This window comes from Pituophis catenifer, unplaced genomic scaffold (genome assembly GCF_029215685.1).
Source record: "Pituophis catenifer annectens isolate HBS135680 unplaced genomic scaffold, rPitCat1.0.hap2 SCAF_14, whole genome shotgun sequence".
In the NCBI taxonomy this organism is placed as follows: domain Eukaryota; kingdom Metazoa; phylum Chordata; class Lepidosauria; order Squamata; family Colubridae; genus Pituophis; species Pituophis catenifer.
In genome coordinates this window covers 24078556-24102869 of record NW_027256894.1, presented here as the reverse complement: position 1 = coordinate 24102869, position 24314 = coordinate 24078556, and the positions used below count along the sequence as shown (strand labels likewise).

The 24314-nt window shown below is 44.2% G+C and overlaps 1 protein-coding gene across 1 annotated transcript; it reads right to left on the bottom strand.

Moving 5' to 3' along the window:
- Positions 1 to 2990: 2990 nt before the first annotated feature.
- Positions 2991 to 23932, bottom strand: WDR72 (WD repeat domain 72). Its single transcript, XM_070953611.1, has 20 exons — positions 23908 to 23932; positions 20357 to 20520; positions 19956 to 20062; positions 19228 to 19306; positions 17392 to 17566; positions 16677 to 16753; positions 15391 to 15510; positions 14508 to 14653; positions 14142 to 14238; positions 13498 to 13639; positions 12928 to 13152; positions 12204 to 12412; positions 11808 to 12003; positions 10985 to 11196; positions 8658 to 9469; positions 7703 to 7776; positions 6021 to 6103; positions 5107 to 5254; positions 3538 to 3627; positions 2991 to 3271 (listed from the first exon to the last, which is right to left on the bottom strand). Exons 2-20 carry the CDS (start codon positions 20507 to 20509, stop codon positions 3216 to 3218), a joined length of 3201 nt encoding a protein of 1066 aa, XP_070809712.1. The 5' UTR covers positions 20510 to 20520; positions 23908 to 23932; the 3' UTR covers positions 2991 to 3215.
- Between the last annotated feature and the right edge of the window lie 382 nt (positions 23933 to 24314).

Below are 24314 nucleotides of genomic sequence, written 5' to 3'. Positions count from 1 at the left end.
AAAATACCCCTTCACCCCTGTGTAAAGTGAATTTCAATAATCCAGGAGATTAGTCTCGCTGCGATGCTTCCGGTTCTCTCTGGAACTCCCACCACGTGCAAACTCTACTCAGTGGAGATGGTTTCCTCCTTAGACACATTCCACAGAGTAAATTGGCCTGCAGGCTTTATTTAAACCTGCCAAGGGCTTTGCCTCTTGCAGCAGTTAGTAGTTAGGCTTTTAAAAAAACATTAAACAACTTTTGTAAATACTATGTTTTTACAAGCTCTTCCCCTGCTACATTCCATTACAAATACATTTAGTAAAAACAAATACAGTTCTTGCTTATCAAACATTTGAAAACTTGCATCTGCCCAAGGTGAAGTAAGACTCTTATTGTTTTCTCTTTCCCTCAGAAGGACCTTAAAAATGCCATTAAATAGCACCAGCCTCATTGGAGAATCAAGCAACATTAACTCATATTTCAATAATTCATGGATCCTTTTCTCTAAAGTGGCAACATCACACCATCAATCTGCAAAACTGCCACTTCTCCCGAGTGTGTGCAGTGTTCATAATGGGTTTTCTAACAATGTACTTTTGGAACAGGGTCACTGAACACAAGCCAGCCAACATAGAGGCCTGACCTGAGTCATCCAAATTAGCATCTTATTGAGGCCAATTGCAAACTATCAAGATAATGGCCCACCTAAAACCAATTCCATGGGGACTCTTTAGAAACATGTATATCTTTTTAAGAGTGAATATACAGGAAAACTGTTGTGCAGAAGCCATCAGGGTCACTACATTCAAACCATTGACATTTGAGAAGTACACAGGTTTGAATGGCTAATTTGGCAATACAAGTGTTCAGTTATAATCAGGAAATTATCCTCTGCTGGGTTCAATCCCAGAAAACAATTGGCCATAATGCTTCAACACTGGAAATTTTTAAGATGTTGGATAACCATTGTCTGAAGTGGTGTAGGGTTTCCTGCCTAAGGTTGGGTTGAACTAGAAGACCTCCAAGGTCCCTTCCAACTCTGTTATTCTATTCTATTCTATTCTATTCTATTCTATTCTATTCTATTCTATTCTATTCTATTCTATTCTATTCTATTCTATTCTATTCTATTCTATTCTATTCTATTCCCTATCAACTCTGGTTCCTATTTGCCTGCTCTCACTTTTCATATCATTTTCTACCCATGTAGGGATTTGGTGACCAAGATGGACTAGTCAGTTTCACAGAGCAAAAATTGTCAGAGGGATTGTCGATCCACATCATCTTTCCTAATATTTTCTTTCATCCCAAAAGTCATTTTTATTTTATAGGTGATCTTTTATATTTACCTGAACATATGTCAATAATAACTTGACAATCATCCTATCAACTCACTGCCAGCTCTGAACAACCTCGAATGCCAGAGAAAGCCCTGTCATAGGACAGAGCTGTGATCCATTTTATCTAAACATGCCCCCCAGGCTTCTTGCCTGCCTACCTCATCTTTTGCCTGCCTGCCTGCCTGCCTTGCCTGCCTGCCTGCCTGCCTGAGGGGAACAGAGCTTCTCTAGCCAGGCAACATAGCCTTCCTTCTGAGGACAGACAGGTTGGCTTCCACAAGAACTTCAGATGGAAAGACATTTGCGGCTGGGAGCTTCTCTCAGACTGGAGCAGGTAGGATTGTTGTTTGCAACAGTGTGCTAAGTACGGTCAGATCCTTCCAGAGTGCTGCAAAGCTCCCAGGAACAGAGTAACAACTGAAAATGAAATAAAAAATACAGGAAGCCAAATGGGTACACCTTAGGAAACATCCACAGTGAACTGAGAGGCAGCTAAGCTAGTTGCCCCATGGAGTAAGTTGCATTGCAAAAAAAAAATATTCCTCCCTGAGGCTGCCAAACGGGCATCCATGTATCCACTTATGGGAGTGAAGCCATCTGGTTCTCCAGAAAGGATAAATGGACCTTGGTTCTCCCCACTCCCTTCACTAGCAACATTATCCTGATGAAAGCCACCAAACAGAGTTCTAGAGGGATGTCACCAAATCTCTCTTGCAATATATCAGCCCTCGTACTTCCGTTAACAAGCAGGCTCCTATCTCCCAGTCTTTCTCTCATATCCTTTGGGAACATGATGTATGTTTCTAAGTAGAGTTACCTTGAGGTAAGATAGGAGGCCTATACATTGTATAAACAAACAGACATGCAATCAGAACAAGATAAAATGTGTTAAACCTCCATGAATCTATTATTTCTTTATCTTCTCCTCTTGTGACAGACCAGAAATAGAAAGAGGAAATATTTTGCTGCATGCTTGGCCAGTTTCACCACCAATGCCTGCCTTACTTATAGAAGACAAACAGAGCCATGAAGCTCTAATGCCCTGCAGACAAATTGGGATACTGTTAGTCACAGATGTTTAATTTAATTACAGAATAATGAATTACAATTTACCCTAAAGGGAAGTTGCCTTTCCTTGCCAAGGAGGTATTCAGTGCCTGAGCATTCATGTCCACTACCTAGACCTTGGATTAACCAGCAGCCACTAAGAATGCATGAGGCCCTTTACTGACTGTATTTATTTTTATGCTGCTTTTAATCACTTGCAATGTTTTAAAGACCATCAAATGGTAAACTACTACAAATTAAAATTTTAAGCTTCCGTGGTTAATAAGATATTTTCCCCATCTCAAACTTACAGAATTTGTGAAGCAAATTCCAAGTACTTGAGAAGTTAGAGAGAAGCTTTTGAAACAGGCCCAGGATGGGATCTAGCAGTGAAAATAGACAACTGAGAATAAAGCACCCCAAGGACAGTGCAAGACCTACCGTGACTTCTTACTTTCCAGGGCTTGCAGTCTCATTCTTAAATGGATTTTGGCATGTTCTGTAAATTGTCTTAACTCTTAAAAAAACAACATCAAAAGATAAAAACCTACAGTGATTGATGAGGATAAACATGACAATTGACAAAAACCTCCTGCCTCAAGGCCTGAAGCAAGCCCAGATCTTCAGTAATCTGCAATAGGTCAGCAGGGTTGGGGAGTGTGTGTCAATCTAATCTTGGTGTTCCAGAGTTCTTGCAATGGCAGTCAGAGTATATTTGAAGGAAGAGATGTAGGAGTAAACTGAGAAGAAAACTGGAGGGCTACCCAAGCCAGCATCAGCCAAGCATAATGGAGACACTTCTATGTCTGCAACAATTCTTCTCATTGGGAAATTCAACCACTCTTCTAACACACCTTGCAGGAACACAGTTTGGATATCCAAGGAAGTGGCTTGTTTACACCTGTTGAGTAATAATATGAATTATGTTTTTGATATTCTAATTTGAAAGATACAAAATTGCTCTCTGAGAATTTTCTGACCCATGTCCACCCAGCCTCTCTTTAGATACCTCCAGCCATGAGCGTTTACCATTTTCTAAGGAAGTCAGCTCCATGCTTGAATCGTTCTTACAATCATAGAATTTTTCCCGATGTCCAACCAAAATCTGTTGAAAGCAGTTGTAGGTACCTGCTGGCATGATGGCTCCACTGATCAAAAGAACCTCACCTGGAACCCCCAGTTCCTCTGCAGAACATTCCCCATCTTCAACATTTGGTGTGGTTATGCAGCTCTCACAGTTGATCATGCCCATGGTACCTGGGAAGAATCACAAGATATTATAGTCTTTCAATAGCAAGCCCACCCTTCCAAATCTTGAGAGGATTAAAATGAATTCAACCAAAAGTCAACATTAAAAGAAAAATGCCCTTCCATGTGTTGCTTCCACACAACGGAGTTTAGTTTCCCATTTTTTTGCCTACTTTTTTGCAAATGCAGCAGCACTCCTAAAGTGAGTGGCAGTCTTCTTCCCTACTGCTATCAAATTGGTATTTTCCAGCAGGATTTGGAAGAGTAGCTGTGAAAACAGCTCATGTTGGAGTAGCTGCACACGGCTGGGTCCTATAAGGTTACAGCTGGATTAGATGATCCTTGTGATCCCTTCCAATCCCCAGGTCTTGGACTCCCCATGCCAGGGGAGCAGGGAAGAAAAGAGGCAGGCCCACAGAGATCATTCCCCTGACTACGCACATACCGTACTGTAATTCATTACAGAGATTTTTTGGGGTTTATGAGGGATGTTCACACAAATATCGGCAGGAATGGTCTGTTATTACTAACTTGCCAGCACTGTTGCTGCACTTATGTGGATGCTTAACTATCTCTCCCACACAGCACATATTGTACATGGAATAAGAGAACATTTTTAAAGGATCAGATTCCATGCATGGGCACCCCAAATATGTGCTTCCATTTGAGACTTGACCGATGGCCTATTGGAAACTATCCTCCTAAGGATTGAGACAACCCTGGTATGGCGCCTGGACAATTGGATTTTGTGTAAAATGCTCGGCAAATCTGATTTCTGTTGCATTAAGGAGTTCTCCGCTAAACAACATGAAGCAAGGAGTGAAATAAGCTGAAATTTTACAGGCTCTTCCAATGCTTTTCCTTCAATACTTGACCACTAATGTTAGAGCTACACTTGTAAATAAGCGTTGACAAAGTGAGAGGAATCAACTGCAATCACGGGTGGGTGTCGGATGAGAAAGCATTAAATTGAGTTGTATATCTTTACAGGAAAGAGCTGTAATCTGAAGCATGGCTCTAATGGACACCAGCTGAAGTGCAGTCTATGGCCATGAGAACAGCCTCTGGCCAAAGATCTTAATCGCAGCTGTCTAAGAAAAACCAAGGACAACTCTGGTCAAACCTAGTCATTCTAGTCAGTCCTTTCATTTCCTTATATGAGAGAGGGGAATTCTACAAGGACTCTACAAGGACACAAGCCAGTGCCATCATCAAGTCTCTTTCTTTAAGCATCACCGCTGGAAGATGAGGCCCAAACCTACAAAGGCCTGAGCATCCTTCTGGGGTTATGGATGAGAGCAACCGGCAGCAGTTCTTGGTATAACTTGATGGGGGAGGGGTGGCAACCTTCACCTAATGCAGGAGGCAGGTAAATACAGGGGTCGTAAATTCACCACTCTTCTGGCTCCGTAACTTAATAGGGATAGGCCTACTAATAGGCCTCAGGTTGTTCTGCACTTCCTCCTGAAATCACTGTTGTGAATTTACCAAAAGCTGTACCCAGTGAAGGGGGGTTCTTGGCCCCCGCTGACCCCCATCTGGTAGAATTGGTTTGCCCACAGCCTCCAGCCAAGGTCTTCTGCTGCATGCTCTGTTCCACTTCAGCCAGCAAAGTTGCCTGAGTGGCCTCCATCACCTGCCACAAAGAGGGGGAATTAAATTTCTGTTGAGACAGACTTGATTCTTTGCCCCACTCCTTCCCCAGAAGGGATGAGTATTCTTCGGTGGTTCAGGGAAGGAGCAAAAAGAGCTGAATTGGGGTCTCCTAACAGCCACGGCCCAGCTGCAGACTTGGTACTGGAGGAGAAATATTCCCAAATATCCCATGCACTTATCAAGTTAGCACATCAGGGAAAGGGTTGGGCACATATTTTCTTCTATATGCAGGGAATGTTTATCCTGAATTGTTTGAATTTTTCCTACCACTAATAGCTTTTACATGTACAATTAAACAGTCTTGATACCTAAGCCAGGCCTCACATGCAGCCTGCTCAGAGATGGGAGTCAGCCACATGGTACTTCTGCAGATGAAGGGGGTCTAGAGGAAGAGACCAGTAGGCTGTGGTCTCTTCTGTTCAGCTCCCCTTCTAGCTGCTGTCCTCCGTTTGGAAGGCTGAAGGCTCAGCCAGAGCAGTCCCCTGGGCACCCTGATAAACACTGAGGCATGACCAGGGACTCCTATATTAAGCATCAAGAATTTAGCTGAGTGACAAGTTGCCACTTTCATACAAAATTCTATACAATGTGCCAAAGAAAATGGCCCACAGCATGGGAAAGAAATGCTCCTCACTCAGGATTAACTTCCACTTTGTTGACTCAAAACTTTGTTGTCTCTGCAAAACTGTTCCCCCAGATGAAACCTGGGGGGATTTTAAGCCCTTGCAATGGTGTTAATTTCTTACCTCTATGGATTGGTCTCGCCAGCAAGAAATTAGCTTGACAAATGAACGATTATCTGCCTCACAAACAGGAAACCTCAATATGTCTGAAGCAGAAGAAACATTATCAGTTAGGATTTTGTTCCTACAGAATATAATGTTCTCTAGAAAAGATCCCTTTCTTTGACAGTTGCTCAAGAGTGACACATGAAATGATAACAGAAGGGCCTTTCACAAGAATGCTGACCATAAGCTACCAGGTTGGTCCAGTGTAGGTGGCAGGTAGCTGCTTGTAGATTTCCCAGCTGAGGGTTGAGGATTGGGGACTGTTTATTATTATTATTATTATTATTATTATTATTATTATTATTATTATTATTATTATTATTATTATTAATTCAATTTGTATGCCACCCCTTTCCGAAGACTCAGGGTGGCTCACAATGCATTTAAAATCATTATAAAAAACATTTAAAAATTAAAAACATTAAAAACATTAAAACTCATTCACACCATTCATGGCCGGATCTTGCCAGATCGCAAGAGCAAGGTCAACGGCCCCAGGCCTGCCGGAAAAGCCAGGTCTTCACCGCTTTTCGGAAGGCCAATAGGGTGGGGGTGGTCCGGACCTCAGGAGGTAATTGGTTCCAGAGAACTGGGGCAGCCACAGAGAAGGCCCTCCCCTGCAGGCCTGCCAGCCGGCATTGTTTAGCTGACGGGACCCGGAGGAGACCAACTCTGTGGGATTTTACCGGTCGTTGGGAGTTATGCGGTAGAAGGCAGTCTCGAAGATACCCTGGCCCTGAGTCATGTAGGGCTTTAAAGGTAATAACCAACACCTTGAATTGTGACTGGAGACCAATAGGGAGCCAGTGCAGCTCACGGAGAATTGGTGTAATGTGGGTGTACCTAGGTGCACCCACGACAGCTCGCGTGGTTGCGTTCTGGACCAACTGTAGTCTCCAAACACTTTTCAAGGGTAGCCCCATGTAGAGCATGTTGCAATAATCTAACCGTGGCTCAAAGTCACTCCAAAGCAGAACTAGAGTCTGGATCTCCCTCCTCCTAATCTTCCACCACCCGCAGGCACAAATGTGCTTTTCCCCTTCTACTTTCTCTTATAACTTCTTTCACTTAGTTTAGTGTCATCTGTGCTAGGTGTTTCTTTTACTATTTTTGGCCTATGAGCAAATAAATAAAGTAAATTATTTACTTCAAATGAAATTTTGGTAAATTTTAAAAACAACATTTTGTAAACAATTGCATTACGAGAAGTTTAATTTTGCTCTGAGGCAAAAGCCTGTAAAAATTAAACATCATCTAATTAACATGATTTTTAAGTGTTCTTTTACATTTTTTTCAGCACCAAGAGTTCTATTTGTCTTGGAATTTTTTTTACCTGCCTATATTTGTGGTCATTTCTTATCTTTATTGTGAATGATATTGGGGAATTTATATTTTATTTAATAATGTTTAATAATAACAGCATATTGTACCATGTGCTGAAATTATTAAATTAAGGAGACTGAAGGTAGCCCAGAGGTAGTCCTCTGGGCTACCTGGTGCCTCTGAACATTTTAGGGCTTGGAAGGGTTGAGGCAAGCTATGGCTTCTCTTCACCACTGAATCTTCCTTCAGGAAGGAAGGTTTCTTCTCATCACAATATACCTCTAGGAAACAGTATGGATTGCGTCACCAGGACTCACGTGGAGAAGACTCTAGGTTAAGATCATCCACGACCAGAGATGCTGCAGGTCTCCATTTGTTGCGCTTCATGAGGCTGAAAGCAAAGAGATCATCTGTCTCTCAGGGACCCCAACACAGACAGCAAAGGGCCAACAGTTAGTCTCTCTCTCTCTCTCTCTCTCTCTCTCTCTCTCTCTCTCTCTCTCTCCTTTAATTATATATAACTAAACTAGATAGATAGATATAAAATTAATTATACATATATAATTATATATAATTTATATATAATTAATATCATATATATATATATATAATTTATATTTTGCTGATAAAGAAATAAAGGGACACTAGTATAGATCTATTTCAAGCTATTTAGCTCTCATCAGCTAGCCATACCATTACTTGGATTCGAACTTGGGCTGCCTGATGTTAGGCAGTTGTATTAACCTCTGAGCCACAAGTTCTCCTCCCTTCATCAGCTTGAGCCAGGGGAGAGATTAGAGCTAAATAGCTTGAAATAGATCTATACTAGTCTCCCTTTATTTCTTTATCAGTGAAATATAAATTTGGTATAAAATGGTTTGTCGTCAATGCGACAGCTTGAGGGCTCCTGGATTGGAGTTGAAAGGTGAAAGGGATGCAGTATGCTCCCTCCCACATGTTGGGGCAGACCAGGTGCCTCGATAGAAAAACACTTTATATATATATATATAACTTCCTTTGTGAAAGGGGACAGTGGGGCACACAATGCAAGGAAGCCTCGGAGGCCGCTTTCTCCCAGGAACCAGGCAAGCTCAGGCTTTTCAGAGGAATAGACCTGGTGGCCAGAAGCTGACTGGGGAGAAGGGAGCTCCAAAGACATCATCTTAGATTATATGTGAATGACATATGATAGGTAAGAACTGCTCATCCATTTCTACTAACTACTGTACAACAATCAATTTTTATTTCAGAAAAAGCTAGACTTGGTCTCACCTGGTCTTTTCAGAAGGCCTGTTAATTATCCTTTGAACTAAAGACATCCTGCTCAACAAATAAGCCAAAACTAGCCTTTGTTCTGTAGAAGTAACAGTATTTCTCCATCCATTCTTCTTGCCTGCTTGCTCTTGGGTTACACTATAGTATTTACTGTATAAATGCAGCACTTTGCTAGAAAATAGATTGACTACCTCCTGCTGCTTTTCCATCCTCTCAGGATTAGCACTGTTCCATCCTGGTAACATCAGAGTAAGATAATTGTTTTTTGAAAGCAGTCCAAAGGAGACAGGAGAGAAAAGTCTCAAGATACCTAAATACTGAACACAAAGACCATCCAACTCTCTGTTCACACCCCAGGGGAAAAAACAGGACAAAAGGAGTTTGGCTGCCTCTGTGGCAACAGTTGGGCTGGTTTTTCTAGAGGACTGCCTTTTAATCTTCTTGGAACTCTTTGCTTTTTTGCGTCTTTTGATGCCATCACTTTGTTCCAGGGTTCCACTTGTATGCACCTCCCCAAAGTCTTGTTCTTCGCTAGCCGCTCTGACCTGCCCATCCACTGGAAAGAGGGATCCGGAAGTTCTGTTTCTCTGTAACATTAATGTCCTTTTCTCTGTTGCATTTCTGGCTCTCTTTAAAGTGTCGATAGTACTGAAGGAATTGGAGGACTTCAGTCCATTGGCCTGAGAGGAGCAGAGCAATTCCACTAGCCCTTCCAAATCAAAAAGGAGCATGTTGACACTGATGCTCTCCCATGTTGCCCTCAATGGCCAAACAGCAAAAGGCCCCTGAGCCCAGCAGAGAGTAGTTAACTGAAAGATAAATGTTTTAATAATTTAGTTGACATTACCATAGTCAGTGCAATAATTATAATTAAATAATATAACAAAATATTTATATTCATTTATATTCAATTCAGGTGGATGTCACGTAACAATGAATGTAATCAATAAATATGCGAATATTTCACTTTTGAAAAGAAGTATAAAACAAGCCATTATTGAAAATAGCAAAACAGCAAACGAAAGGCATGAGGAATAAATGACATATCAATATGGTAAAGAAATGTTGAAAAGCAACAACCAAATGACACAAACGTGTTTCCAATGTGTAGTGAAACAGCCATAAAGGAAAAGCTTGAGGAGTTTTAACTGGTCAGAGGGATTTCTAGGCTCAGTTCATCCACAGCCATTTGGATATGGTCATCGGCCACAAATACAGTCTGTCTAAGGATCTCCCCTCTCTCTCCCAGGGGACCTGGTTCTCTCCCCCGAGCAGGTCCATCCCACTTGGCAGCAGGTATGCTGATGCTTCCTCTTCTGAAATGAAGAGCCCTCCCTTGATCCCTTTTCTTCCCTAGCAGCCCCCTCTAATAAGAGCCCCATTTTTCCCTTTCGAAAAGGGAAAGTGTGGGGTCAGCCTCCATGAGGCAGAAATCAGCATTCCAAAGCTGGCCATCCTTAACCTGTAAACAGATCAAACAAGCAAAGGGACAAAGAGAAAGGACAAGCTTGTTTCCAAGACAAATTTTAATCTTAGCTCTAATGCAGATTTCCAGCCATTCTAAGAGCAGGTAGGCAGGCATCAGAACAAACAGCTGGAAAACCTGAAGGTCTCCTGTGCTCTTTTCCTCAATCCTGCAGATGCTGCTGACTTGCATGTTTTCCTGAAAAAGCCCTCTCCTCCCACATTCCTCACTGGGTATCCCAAAGGAGGGGAGGGGAAGAAGTGAGACCCCCTTGAAACAACACAAATGTGAACCACACGCAGATTGGAAGCAGCAATAGCCAGGGAGCCTTTTCAAGGGCATCTTCTTATTTGCTAAACACATTTTTCTTACTAAGAGCTCCAATTGCTTTTTCTTGATGAGTACTTCATTTTTATTTGAAAACATTCCTCTAAACTTATGGATAGCTAATAGAACACAATAGAAAGGTATGACTAATTGCAGAAGGCATACTTGACATCTGAAAATGCCCAGACCTTGCACAGGGAGGTAGAGAGGCTGTAAAAGTTTGTATGGATGAGGGGACTAATAAGTATACTGTATGCCCATTTTTCAACACTTGGGCAATTAAAAGGATGGCTTTTTCTCAAGGCTGAATGGATGAAGCCACCAACTATGGTGATATAGAACAAACACCAGACGTGGCTAAAATCTATCAATGGGAGCTCTCGGTCCTTGGAAGGGCATTCCAAAGATGGGGGGCAGGAGGAGTCATCAGAGGGGATGGGGAAGAAATGGGGGCTTTAGGCTTCTAAAGGGAGCACAAAAGAACCAGGCTTCCATTCACACACCCAGCAACTGCTTCCTTCTATGTATTCACCTGACAACAAAAAGACCTTCTTTGATGAGCGAGCCTGTTGCAGGAAAAACTGCCAAAGGCAGAGGAGCTGGACAATGAGCCACCCAGATCTTTCTCTCGCTGGCCATCTTCTTCCCAGGCTGCATAAAGAGGATCGGCCATAAGACCAGAATCTTCACAGGAAGCAAGGATCGCTTTGGCCGTCTCCCCACTTTCGTGGCGCTCTAGACTTCCTAGGCAAAGGGCGGAAAGGAAGGTGGATGGTCACAGCAGCAGGTCTCCACTTTACCTTTCCTGTATTCTCCAGGATCAGGCCACAATTTTTCAAAGCACATTTTTAAAAAGAATCCAGTATAGACAGTGATCCTCTGATAATCCAAACCAGGACATATAGAGTTCCTTTAAGGCTAAGAAATGCTGCCCTCTAGTGGCCGCCCCAATTATTGCAATTATTGTGAAATCTGGGGTCTGTTGGGACAAGCAGAGCTAAGGATTCAGGGTCCATGGCTATTGTCCATAAACTTGCCATTAATTGAGCTGATAACTGAGATGGCTGCTTGATGATGGCATAGATCCCTGCTATCTAATTGTCACCCACATTTCTGCAATCTATTTATAACAGGTCTAGGTTTTGGGGTGAGAGACAAAAAGCAGATCTATTCAGCGCCAATTTTGCTTCCTCTAATAATCACAAATAGGAATTGTAGCAGGAAAAATAAGGGGCAGATGAGAGTCCATCCGTTCCTTTCCTGCTGATCACTACAACTAACTCCTAAGGATGCCCAGGGACTGCCAGCTGCAGAAGAAGAGAAGGGGCGAACCGGAGCAGCCTCACTTCCATCACCTGTTTCAATGTCCCAAACGTAGACCGAATCATTTTCACACCCCACAACCAGCAGATTCTCCATGGGGTGCCATCGTAAGGCTGTCACGGGAAAAAGGTGTTTCCTGGCACGCATAAGGCAGGCACGCTCTTGGACGTGCAAAAGAACAACGGAGTGGTCGCTACACACGCAGCATACGAGGCGGTGACCTTTCCGCTACAAAACAAGGCAAGGAAGACTTCCTCAGTCAGGCCCAAGAGGGATGTCGGGAAGAACTACACATGTTGGGTGGCCTTGGGACGCTTGCACTCAGGGCAAGAGCCCCCTCTCGCCCGCCCCTAAACTCCTGGAGCGAAGCAGACACCCGCCCCGCCTGGTTGAGTTCCCAGGGAGTCGCCTTGGGCCTCGCAACTCACCCTGCAGCTGTCCGGCGAGAGGAGCAGGCGGTCAACGGGCCCCGCATCCAGCGCGAAGCGGTGCAGCGCCTCCCCAGTGAAGATGTCCCACCAGATGACACAGGAATCCCGGCTCCCGGAGAGCAGCCAGCAGGGCGCTGGCCGGCCGGGCAGCACCAGCAGGGCCGTCACGCTGCTGCCGCTGCTCAGCACACAGGGCGCAGCGTCGTCTGCAAGAGAAAATCGGGCGGGCAGCAGCCAGTACCGCCAGGCCCCCCCTCCGCCTTTTTGCAGCCTTGGAGCCCTGGCTGAGGTGGGTGTTGCGCGGGGCTCCCACTGGCCCCTGAGAGCAGATGGGAGAGGAGGAGGCAGCACAGAATGCTCCCCGAGGGGGAACTCTGCAGCAAGTCTCCCAGATCGACTCCTGGGCAGCCAGAACAGGAGGCGGCCTTTCTGGGCCCCAGTGGAGGTAGAGGGTAAGGCCATGTTCATAAAATGGCTGCACATGGCGACGGGCGTGCACTTGCTCTGGGCTTGAGGGCCAAGAGGTCAAGCTCAGTTGGACCCCCAGGGAGCCCAAGGTTGCAGGTGCAGAGAAGGAGGAGGCACTGGAGAAAGAGCTACTGGCCAAGAAAAGTCAGTGGCTGTGTCCCTAAAGCACTTGGGAGTTGAGGAAGGTTTTATTCAGGTGAGGGGGGAACCCTAATGCCTACCCCCCTTGTTGTAAAGTAAAGAAGGTGCTCACCTTTCTGCACAGAACCCTCTCCCAACAGTCTGGCCTTTGCAGCATGCAAAGCTGGTACTGTGATAATTCTGCCATCTTTATATCCACAGACCAACTTCTGGAGGCTGGGAATGTATGTAGAAACTGTGATGGGAACTCCCCAGGGGTGATCAGGGATACCTTCAGCTATCGGACAGTAGATGTTAAAGTTATCCTGCAGAGTCCTGGATGCTGCTACTGGGATCACTGGGGAGAAAAAAACAATGAGATGTGAGCGATGGCACCTTCCTGTTCATATCCTTGAGGAGAGTTGGGTCCCTCTAGTTTAGTGTTCTGGCCTGGCAAAAGCCTTTGGATGGAGAATAAGCAGAACATGAGTGCAACCACCCCTCTGAATGGCCTTCTCCAGCCATTGGTACTATGTACTGTCTCCCATCCCAATGCCTATATTATTTAGCAGTGATGTATATCCAAACCCATATCAGCCTCTGAATAGAGAAGATAAGCAAAGTAGTAAGTCTTGGAGTTTATGCTAGGAGGTCCCATTTTTACCTTTTGCAATGCAAGCTCTAAAATAAAAAATATCTTAACCTTTTGGAGAGCCATCTAGAGTTGAAACAGGCACATCAGGAACATGCCATAAAGTAATCCTCCCAGAAGCTTGTCCAGAATAAAGAATCTTGTAAAAGGGTTCCTTCCTTTCGTTCATGAAGCCCATGATGTAAGAAAAACTCTATTGAAAGTAAAATTCCGGAAGAGGAGCTTTGTTAACTGACAAATAATCAACTTCTTTGAGGGGCACCCACAAGTTCCAATTCACAGTTTGCAGATTACTTCTGCTTGTTCCCACTTCACAGTTTTCTGTGTGTTTTGCATATTAGTACAGAGGTCTAAAGAAATGCACACATTCATGACAATGATGCTTCACCTTCCCTTACACACTTGTGTTCCTCTAGCAGTTTGAACAGCCTGAGGCTGAGAGTGGCTTCCAGTTACTCATAAATTGATTTTCAGCTTAGAGCACACAAATTTAGAGATGCAATAAGCATGAAAGAAAGCAAGGAGCCATTTTTAAATCCTTTAATTCCCTACAATGGAATCCATGGTGATTCCAATGGCAAACTGAAAATCCTTGGAGAAAATGCCCTCAGTTCCTAGCTTTATGGGCTTTGGTTGGTAATGGTGCTTGCATTTATGGAAACCCAGTGATGTCTCTAGAAACCCAGCCAACTTACTTTGTTGCCTTGCACCTCAGTAGAAGAGAGTAAAACAGGATGAACTGTTTCTTTCAGCACCCTTCCTTTGGATGGCTGGATGCTCCGTGAAAGGCCACTAAAGACATGGGAAGAGGGAGGATCAGTCCTCTGACAATGCATGGGAACGGAAGCTCCTCCGTTAGCAAACACTTCCTTATGGGAATTGCCCCAAAGAGCATGCCCTCTTGTCCAACAAGGGTAGCAGCTGCCTGACCAAAAGCTCCTTGGGCCAAAGGGAGGGTCCCCCAGTCAGGATCTTAGAAATGTGGAGGGTTTTGCCATCAATAGGCTTCACAGGCTCCAGGTGGTGCTTCTGCCAACTCCCTTGCACTTGTTGTGTCTCACCTGTTCACCAGTTGATAGATGTAGCCATGCCCATCTTCTGTCCAAATGATCAACCTATGAGCAGCAAGGATTTCCCCTCCTGCCAAGGTCTGGCTGCTTGGGCTAAACTCAGTCCACAGCAAGCAAAAGTCACAGTAATCATACACCTGAAGCCAGAGACAAAAAGGGGAAAGGTGACCCCCTGTTGCTATAAAGAGGGGAATTAAAGATATCTATCCCCTCTGGCCAGAGCCCTGTCCCATCCTCCAATTCCCTCCCATCAGAGGAAGCAGTTACAGAGCATGGGAGCAATGTGAATTTGGAAGCAGGACACACATGAGGAATCTTGGAACAGTGGAAAATCTGAGTGTGATGAAGGCCTTCTGGAAGATTTCTGAGGGGGGGGGCGGTGGAGGGGCATCTTTTTGTCCAGCAAGTGCATTGGAGAAAAGAATTGGCACAACCAGGAACACCATGGCCAGACAGTTCATCAGCTCAGGGCATAACAGTTCATTTATTAAACTCATTCAATCTCTAAAGTTATCAGAATCATGGAAGGGAACACCTAGAATAACAAGATGCCTTTTGCAAAGGCAAGAAAATTCTTTGGATCTATTACTGTAAAGGAATGAAACATGAACATTCACATTATGGTATAGCTTTAATTTAGTTTCTCAAATTGGGGGAAATGGATGTGTGTTAAAATCAATAACATTAGTTTGGTTTGGTCTGATTTGGTTTATTAAACATTAGTCTATTCATTATCATTTTGTATGACTTAATTCTCTATTACAATTTGTATATGATTATTTTTCAATTTTCACTCAGCCTCTGCATTTTGATAAGCTCTTAAAGTTATTTGTGAAGGAAATGCCTAATATTGCATGCATTGCTTAAGTAATACCTTCCAGCAGGTGGAGAATACAACTAAGAGAAGCCTCTCTGTATAAGTGCAAAATCGGATTGCATTGCAGAGTGTGCAGCCCAGAGGCTGGCATTCTCTCTCAGAAACGTTCTGCTTCTCCTGCACATTGAAAGAAAAAGAAAAGGTCATTTGGGGGGAGGAATGGAAAAATGAAAAATAACATGGTCAGTCATCACTGCAAGATGGGCTATAAAGTAAAAGTTTACTCAGGGAGTCAATTGGTTTGATTAAGAGGGGAGAATTTGCCTCTCCCAAATATGGCATTTGGTTTCCTAAGATGATTGACCAGATTTAATGGAAAGAACGGAGGAATGGCTGTATTTTGAACTCTTTTTCCAATCTATTCCTTTTCAGTTCTCTTGTATTTTAGCATGCTCTCAAGCTATGATGGCAAAGGGAACATAAGGTCCCCTTGCCACATAGGATTTCAACATCTAAACAATGCTGCCTTGCTTGGGGCAGTTTGGGATTTTAGGAGAGCTACAGGACATTCTCTACCCTGTCACAGGTTAGGCAAAATAAAACCCAAGACCAAGCACACAAAACAAATAGCAAAAGCCAGGGAGGCTCCACTGACTTTTCCCCATACGACTGTCTGAGACTGATGACAGATTTTATACTGGCGTATCAACAGAGCACAGAAACTACTTTAACTGATATTTCCCTTAAAATCCCGTTTTTTCTGAGAAAAGGGAGTGTTTGTGCATCATGACATTTTCTAGAATAACCCCCTATGCCCCTTTGTACTCCTTCAGAATATACTAATTGTGAGGTCTTATGCCACAAGCCATACAATATCTGATTTAGGACAGTTAGAAAGTTGTGTATATTTTCTATTTTGGAAATATATATGTTTTAAGATTTGGATTCTTTTAGGAAATTTATGCTGGAAATATAATTGCAACCAAATCTTAGGAATTCTTTGTAAGATAAATTATTTTCTAGTTATTCTGATCTGTCTGAGATTGGAATTGGACCTTTAAAAAAAAACTGACTTGTTTTTTTTTCCCTGTAAAGTCCATGTCATATCCAGGAAATTAATTTCCCATCATGTTTAACATCAAATATGATCACTCCTTTCTAGGTGAAAATTTGCTTTGCATTCAGTTTGGGGCCTGGATGCAGAACTTTCCAGAAGTTTCAACACTACCTGGGGCCCCTCTACGTCCACGCACAGGGATGTTGCTAACACTCCTGCATCAACACTTCCAGACTGAAGAGAAAGAGACACCTGGCCCAGGATATGGACCTTTGCTGCTTCTCACCTGTATCTTGCTGATCGAAGATGACAAATCCCAGGCTTTAAGGTCTCCTGCTGCAGATACGGCTAGTAAAGAATCCTCTGGAAAAGCGAAACAGGATGGCTGTGGGAGAGTCACAAGCAGGGGGCACAAGGAGTGGCGGGCAGGAAAATGGTGCTGCTGCTCTTGCCTGTCCGAGATGCCATGGAAGGGCCAAGACCCTGCCAATGCACCTAAACCCAGCCTCCAAGGAGCACCTCATGGTGCCCCGCTTCGTGTCTGTGGGTGAATGCACCCATTTGGGGTCCTTGCAGCTCCTGTTCAGAGCCTTCAGAATTGAGGCTTGCTCTGCCCTCATTCACTATCCCAGAGTTCTGAGAGCGGGCAAAACTGTCCTTGCACCAGCAGTCCTGTTGTGTCCCAGGGCCTAAGAAGTATGGCCAGAAGAAAAGGGGTCCCACAGAATCCAGCCTTCCTTCCCAGCAGGGAGGAGTAAACTCCCTGCTGGGAGTAAACCATCAGCCTTCTTGACAACGATGTACAGTACTGTATTCTGCAGCTCTGACTAATTCCTGTAATTTCCAAACAGGCATCTGCCCACCCTCTCACCAAAGAAATTATAGGTAAACCAATATAATTTTACATCAATCTTCCTATATGTTACGCTTTCTATGGATAAGCATGGATGATAACTTGGCGTAGAAGCATCCAACTTGCATGCTTTTGACAGCAAATATACCTTGAATCCTCAGAGAATGCACTAAACACATACAGCTGATCCAGTCTGAAGAGGAAGAAGAGGTTAATGTGTGAAGCACAACCAGGGTTATCGCATCAATAATGAGGATGTCGTTATACTGCCCACAACAGACCAGCCAGCCCTCTCCTGCCATGCGAAATGAGCTGTGGTAATACTGTACAAAAGGAAAAAGGCAAAAGAGATTAGCTGGCAGGACTCAACCCCACTGAGAAGCACCTCTGTTATCCCAAGACAGACTCCTCCCAGACTTTAGTTGGGAACATCCTTTAACCCACGGGTCTGCAACCTTAAGCACGCAAAGAGTCATTCGGACCCGTTTCCCACAGAAAAGAAAACACCAAGAATCACAAAACCTGGGTGGGCATGGCCAACTTGATGTCACTCACTTCCAACAGTCACATGACCACCCCTAGCCACGCCTACCCAGCCGGTCATTAAGGAGAGAACCAGTTGTTAAAAGACACCGGGAACCACAAAACCCTTTTGACATTTCTCCCTCCTTCCCTTCCTCCCCGCTTCTCTCTCTGTATCTCTCTCTCTCTCCCCACCCACCCCCGTCTCTCTGTATCTCTCTGTCTCTGCCCTGGCCGCTTCTCCATCTCCCGCCTTCGCCCTAACCTTCTCAGGCCAGGCAAGGAGTGACTGGGAGGGGAGGGTGAGGGCCGGGGCCAGCCAGCGGTGGGATCGCCCAACAGGCAGCCACAGCAGAGGGCCCAAAGAGCCGCATGTGGCTCCGGAGCCGTAGGTTACTGACCCCTGCTTTAACCAAACAGCATGCCGACCCCAGAGATGCGTGGATCAGGCCAAGTGCATTCTGCCCTCTAGTGGCTGACCAAGATGATGCATCTGGACAGCTCACAGTAGCATCCTAGACTTGATTCTGGGCTGTTTCAAACTATAAAGGGAGCCCTGTGGACCCTTTTCCATTCCCATTTCAATCTCTTCTTTGTGCTGTTCCAGAGATGCACGAAGGAGATATTTCTTCCTGCAGCTGCTTGTCTTGCAGCAGAAAAATGCTAGTGTACCAAGAAAATGCACCATCCTTAGTTCACAAAACAGAGAGATCATGCACAAGTGGAAGAGAGGCTCCTCTTTGCCTCTCACCCATGATACAAGCAAATCACATGACTGAGTTCCATGTTTCCTGAGCATACTAATTCTAATTCTAAATTTGATGCACTTAAACAGGTGCTGCAGTACAGAAGCAGGTTAGTGCAATAAAACAAGGCCATTGCATTTTGTTTGGAGCTATCTGCAGATTCTGTCTGAAACCAGTGGCTTCTCTACCAGTTCCAAGCCTGCAGCCACCTTTCAGGTAGGCTCACTTCAGCTCATGCTAGAGCGACCACAGCAGGAACTGGAGAAGTGTGCAGCTGCATTTCCATGGCAGCAGGAACTACATGCTTTGTTAGTGGCCCGATCTTGTCCAGTTTGTTCGTTCCTTCCAAAGCCAAAGAAGGAAAGGCAGAAAGTATAGCAGCTTCAAAATCAGCACAATGCTAGACAGAAGCTAATGGATGTAATGCCATCCAAAAAAGAAACAGCATGCCAGATTCAGTCTAAGCATTCCTGAATCCCTAGTGCTTACCAGAAGTCTGGGACTTCTAAGCATTTGGTGAGATCTTCATTTAGTTGTATCTTTACTCTATTTTTTAAAAATGTAGGTATAAAACCCAGGCTGTATTCAGTTTAGTCCTTTCTCACCTCTGGAATAGTTTTTCATCAAACTACTGGAGACACCAATACGACCTGTGTTAGAAGAAGCTGCTAGGAGATGGTACTCAAGAGAACACAGGTAAGATGTGTTCTACTTACACAGATGGCTGTGTGCCGAAATGGAAGCCTTGTATTCTCTACACACCGTCCACTGGTGATGTCCCAAATGCTCATCTCTCTGCCAAAACAATAATTGATCATGTGCTATGAGACACACACACACACACACACACACACACACACACACACACACACATCCAGTATGGGATTTACTTTGAAATTTGAGGGCAGATGGAAGTGGATAAGATGTAAGTTACACTGAAACCAGTTTTTATTAAAATATGATGAAATCCACTATTTTAAATTGTTAAGGCTTAAACTTCCTCACCTATAGTGGAACAGTTCTGTCAACATCCCTGTGAGCTGTCTTAAAGAAAGTATAGAAAATGGCTTTGTCTCAGACATTGAACAAGCTACCTTGCTTCTATTAGCAGCCGACATCAGAGGCAGGTTACACGAAAGTTCTTGTGTTTCTGGAGAATGGCTCAAGGCTCCTATCTTCTCTGTATTTCAGAAGATCAATCTTCCCTTTCTTCTTGGGCCTTCCTCTTTTATTAAAACACCTTCCAGGGCTCTTCTACAGCTAGCCTCCTTTTTCACCTGAAATCTCAGAGATACTCATACTAGTCCTGACCTACCTTAGCAAGAATTATTCTTAAGAAAAGCCACCAGGCACCAATCTCTACTGTTCCAAAACAGCAGGTCTATTTCCTGCAACTCAGAACTTTCCATAGATGAGGTGTCATGGGAAATGCTGAGTGACTGACCCGTTCTCAGTAGCACTGACCACGTACAGTTGCTTCTCAAAATCTCTTGCCTTCGCCAAACACATCACTGATGCCGTGTGCCCCAACAGCATCTGCCTTGATGACATCTACAAGGGCAAAAGGTTAATTGTATAACAAGGTCAAAAGGACTGATTTTCAATAATGGGTTGTATGTTCTTGATTACAGAGCAGATACGTGGAAAATAGTATTCTACTGAGAATGAAACTGCTCCTCCCCAGCCTGTGATAGGGCTAGGGTGTCCCAAAAGTAATCACTAATTCTGCCTGGGGAGAGGTAGTCCTTGTTGAGGAGCTTTCCCTCTGACCAGACTGTTGCTGGGAGCAGCCCTGGAAGGAGACACTATGAAAATGTATTGGATAGAAGTATATATGTTTCACACCTGGAGGTCTGGCAGCAGGTCCCAAAGACAGACTTGGCCTTCATGACTCCCTGTGACGATTGTTCTCTGGTCATCTGTGATGAGGATAGCTGTGATGCTGTGGGGAGGGGCTTCTTTTCCCCACAGGGTCACCATCTGAACAGAATCCCTCATAATGGCTTTGTCTGAAAAAACAGGGACAACTTTTTTAACAGCAGGGAGAGAGGAGTTATTTTTCTTCGGATTGTGTTAAAGCTTTTCAATCCTTTATTTGTGATTTTCCTTACCTGGACTTTTTGCATAGCTTAGGCAACTATCAATAAACCAAGCATAATGTCAGTGTTCCAAACAAGCTAATTTTCCTCCCCTGATATGTCTAAAAATGGATAAAGAAATCAGACAACTCAAAGGGAGTTGGCCTCTTCTGTTCCACAGTTCTTCCTTGCCCGGACATTAGAGAGAAAGGCTAATTCTGCAGTCATTTTCAGTTTGCTTGAAGTGGGTAGCTTTGGATCTTCTGGCATTCAACAGAGTCAGACAGTTGCAGCTATTTTTAATTGGCACTTATCTGCTCTGCCCATTTGCAATTGTAGTAATCCACACTATTTTAACTTTCTAATTAAGGTCAGTGGAATCTGTTATATCTGAGATTTCCTCTGAGAAAAATCTAAAAACTTTGATTAGTTCAAACTAGGCTACAAGATTGTTGGTGAATAATAACCATATAACTCCTGGAATGGACTTTATTGTTGCAACTATAATTAACATACTCTTGAAAGCCTGGCAGAGCTTCTTTTCCCTGCCCCCCCTCCCATATACAATCAAGGTGGGGCAATGCTAAATTTCTTTCTCACTTCCTTCTCTCTTTCCAGTCTAGGTTGGTTTTAACCAAATGCCTGTTGAACGCCACCTTCTTCTAGGCCATATCTGTACTGTACTTTACGTGTACTGTGTGAACTGCCTACAGAGTTGTGACCATCCATCTATTTAATCAGTCTATATAAATGTGATTAATGGATGAATAAATAAATAAAACTTTGAATTCAATAAATTTCTTTGGAATACCCTTTCTAAACTAAGAGCCTCTCAGAAAAGATTTTGGAAATAGACAAATAAATATACTGGACACTATGAAAATGTATTGGACAGAAGTATATATGTCAGAAAAAAATTGATGGGTGAGTGATAAGTAACTGGAATGAAACCAATTAGGGGAGGTGTGCAGGGATGAAATCCAGCAGGTTCTGGAGAACCGGTAGCGGAAATTTTAAGTAGTTTGGAAAACTAGCAAATACCATCTCTGGCTGGCCCACGAGTAGGGTGGGAATGGAGATTTTGCAGTATCCTTCCCCTGCCATCCACACCAAGCCACACCATGCCCACCAAGCCACGCCCACAGAACCAGTAGTAAAAAAATTTGGATTTCACCACTGGAGGTGTGGGATGGAGAAATGGGATGGATCCACCCCTCCCCCCCATGAGCAGCTGGGACTGAGTTTGCGTGCCCTGTTTTGCCCCTCACTCTGATTAGAAGACCAGGCCAGGCAGTGAGCTAGTCTGCTACAGCTTTTGTTTCAAAAAAGAAAGACAAATTTCACTCTGCGCCATTGTGGACACAGCCAGAGCCTCTCCAACTGTTGATCACAAATGCAACTCCGTGCTGCCACTCTTGACTGGTTGCCCAGAAGCTTTTTTTTTTTTTTTTGCTTTAATTTATATGCCGCCCTTCTCCAGAGACTCAGGGCGGCTTACAATGCATTAAGCAATAGCCTTCATACTTTTGTATATTTATACAAAGTCAGCTTATTGCCCCCACAATCTGGGTCCTCATTTCACCTACCTTTGAAAGGATGGAAGGCTGAGTCAACCTTGAGCCTGGTGAGATTTGAACTTGCAGTAATTGCAAGCAGCAGATGTTAATAACAGTGCTTTAGTCCACTGTACTACAGGCTCTTCCTGTAGTACAGTGGTCCTGTAGTACAGTACCTTTTTCACTGGGAAATGGTTTTTCTCTGGATTCCTTGGCAAGAATTATTTTCTTAATTAGTCAACAGAACAACGATTCAGTCGAAATGCCCCATGTTGGTGCAATTTTGAATTGGTCTTCTCATGTCTTTTAGTGGCACATCATTAATTAAAATAGTTTATGTTGTTGCACCTGACCTAGCAATTGGGGGGAGGAATGGAAATGGAGCACCTTCGAGCAAGAAGAAGTACATGCCCACCCAAGTTGCCAGAGGTTTCCACAGGCCTCCCTCTGTCTCAGTGCAGTGTGGGCCCACAGAACTGACACAAGGCCTTTGCACACAAAGTGCTTTGCTGAAAAGTCAAGTATGGGAGGCTTTCGCCAACTATTGTAAAACATCCTCTCCTTTTTTTTAGTTGTAGTTCTCAGGTTATTGATATGTGCTATCCTGGGGCAATTTGTTTTAAACTATTTAAAAACAGCAAGTGGTTGAAAAAATAGTTTCATATTCACACTTCTTTTATAATTCTACTCAGATATTTTGAAAGAATATAAAAGTGTCCCCCAGGGAGAGTTTGCACAAAATCACACAGGAAGTAAACTGGCCAGATCTGAAGGTTGCACAGCCCAGATGGTGTTTGCCATGAAACCCAAATAATTGAAGCAAAATTCACTGTGAAGCTGATGGCCGACTCTGACTTGGAAGAAGGTGTGCTCATTGCATTTTTGTACCACCCAACCCCAAGATTTGGGCTAGGTTGCAGCATCCTCAAGAGCGTAAAAGAGCCACCTCTATTAATCCAATCCAGACCCTGCAATGGTACCCCACTGGGGCGTCACCCAAAGCTTGCCTAAAGAGGAAGACCTGCATCTGCTTGAATGGCAGGAACTACAGCATGATCTGGCAGCTCTGAAAAAGAAAGGAGGGAACAAGCCACACAGCTGAGCAAAAGTCAGCATGGTCATCAGGGTGAAATGCTCTGAGATTAAAAGCCAAGGCTGGAAGCAGGTTAATGGGACTCTGACCTTGGACTCACTTTGTGCTTAGCCTGCTCTCTTGCCTGTTTTGTTCCTGGCACACAGAAGCACCTATCCCTGTTGCAAGAGGACACAAGAGTATTGGTCATCAGGATGGGAAAACAAAATCATCCTTTTTCCAAGATGTTTCTCTGGTCTGGAGGGGAGGGGGACACCACAGTTTATTACTCTGCTCCTGACACTTCGCAGTTCCACTTTTTTGATATTTTTGCACATTTCCCCCACAAGCTGAGGAAACCCATGTTGCCCTCCCAGAACAATCTAGGCAAGTCCAGGGACCAGCGACTATACTCAGATCAGCATATAGGTTCTCTCTCTCTCTCTCTCTCTCTCTCTCTCTCTCTCACACACACACACACACACACACACACACCTTCCGAACTCCTCGCCCCCCCCCCCCAGCCTCTGTAGCAGCCCCTGTCCTCCTTTTATCCTGCCCTAATCTGTGGCTGTGCTCAGGGACAACTAGTGACTCTTTCTGGGCTAATGGGAAGCCTGGATTCAGGAGGTTATGTGGGGCTAGACGAGGAAGGAGAAATCCTCTACTTTCCTTTTGCCCCTTACTCACCAGCATGAAGTTTTTCTCCCCTGGAAGTGGGGCTCTTCTGGTCCAGTCCAGGGGCTTCTTTAATCTGAGGAGAGCTCTCCTGTACTCAGCCGGTGTCCTTGGGAAGGGCCTACTGCCGCTGCTCCTTCCTCCTCCACCCCCAGTCACGTTTCTGAGGTGGGCTGGGAGCTGCAAAGAAGGTTAGAACTGGATCTGGCTCAGCAAGTAAAAACTTGCCTCTGCTAGCTTGTTTCTCTCCCTCTGCAGCCCAGCCCTGGGAAGGGACGTCCAAGTGCTGGCTGACAGGAGGCATGATGGAATGGAGGCCCAGGTATTTTCTGTTTCTGCAGTCATTCCATTCCTTTTCTTTTAAAATTGCAAACTGCCGGTCAATTTCTTCTACATTACCTCAGTATAGTCTTAAAGCA

Coding starts and splice junctions, on each gene's coding strand:
- WDR72 (XM_070953611.1), bottom strand. CDS start 20,509: ATGAGGGATTCTGTTCAGATGGTGACCCTGTGGGGAAAAGAAGCCCCT. Junction 19,307..19,955: donor GTCAGTGCTACTGAGAACGG/GTCAGTCACTCA, acceptor TTGTTTTGGCAG/AGAGATGAGCATTTGGGACA. Junction 5,255..6,020: donor GGCGAGACCAATCCATAGAG/GTAAGAAATTAA, acceptor TCTTTGTGGCAG/GTGATGGAGGCCACTCAGGC.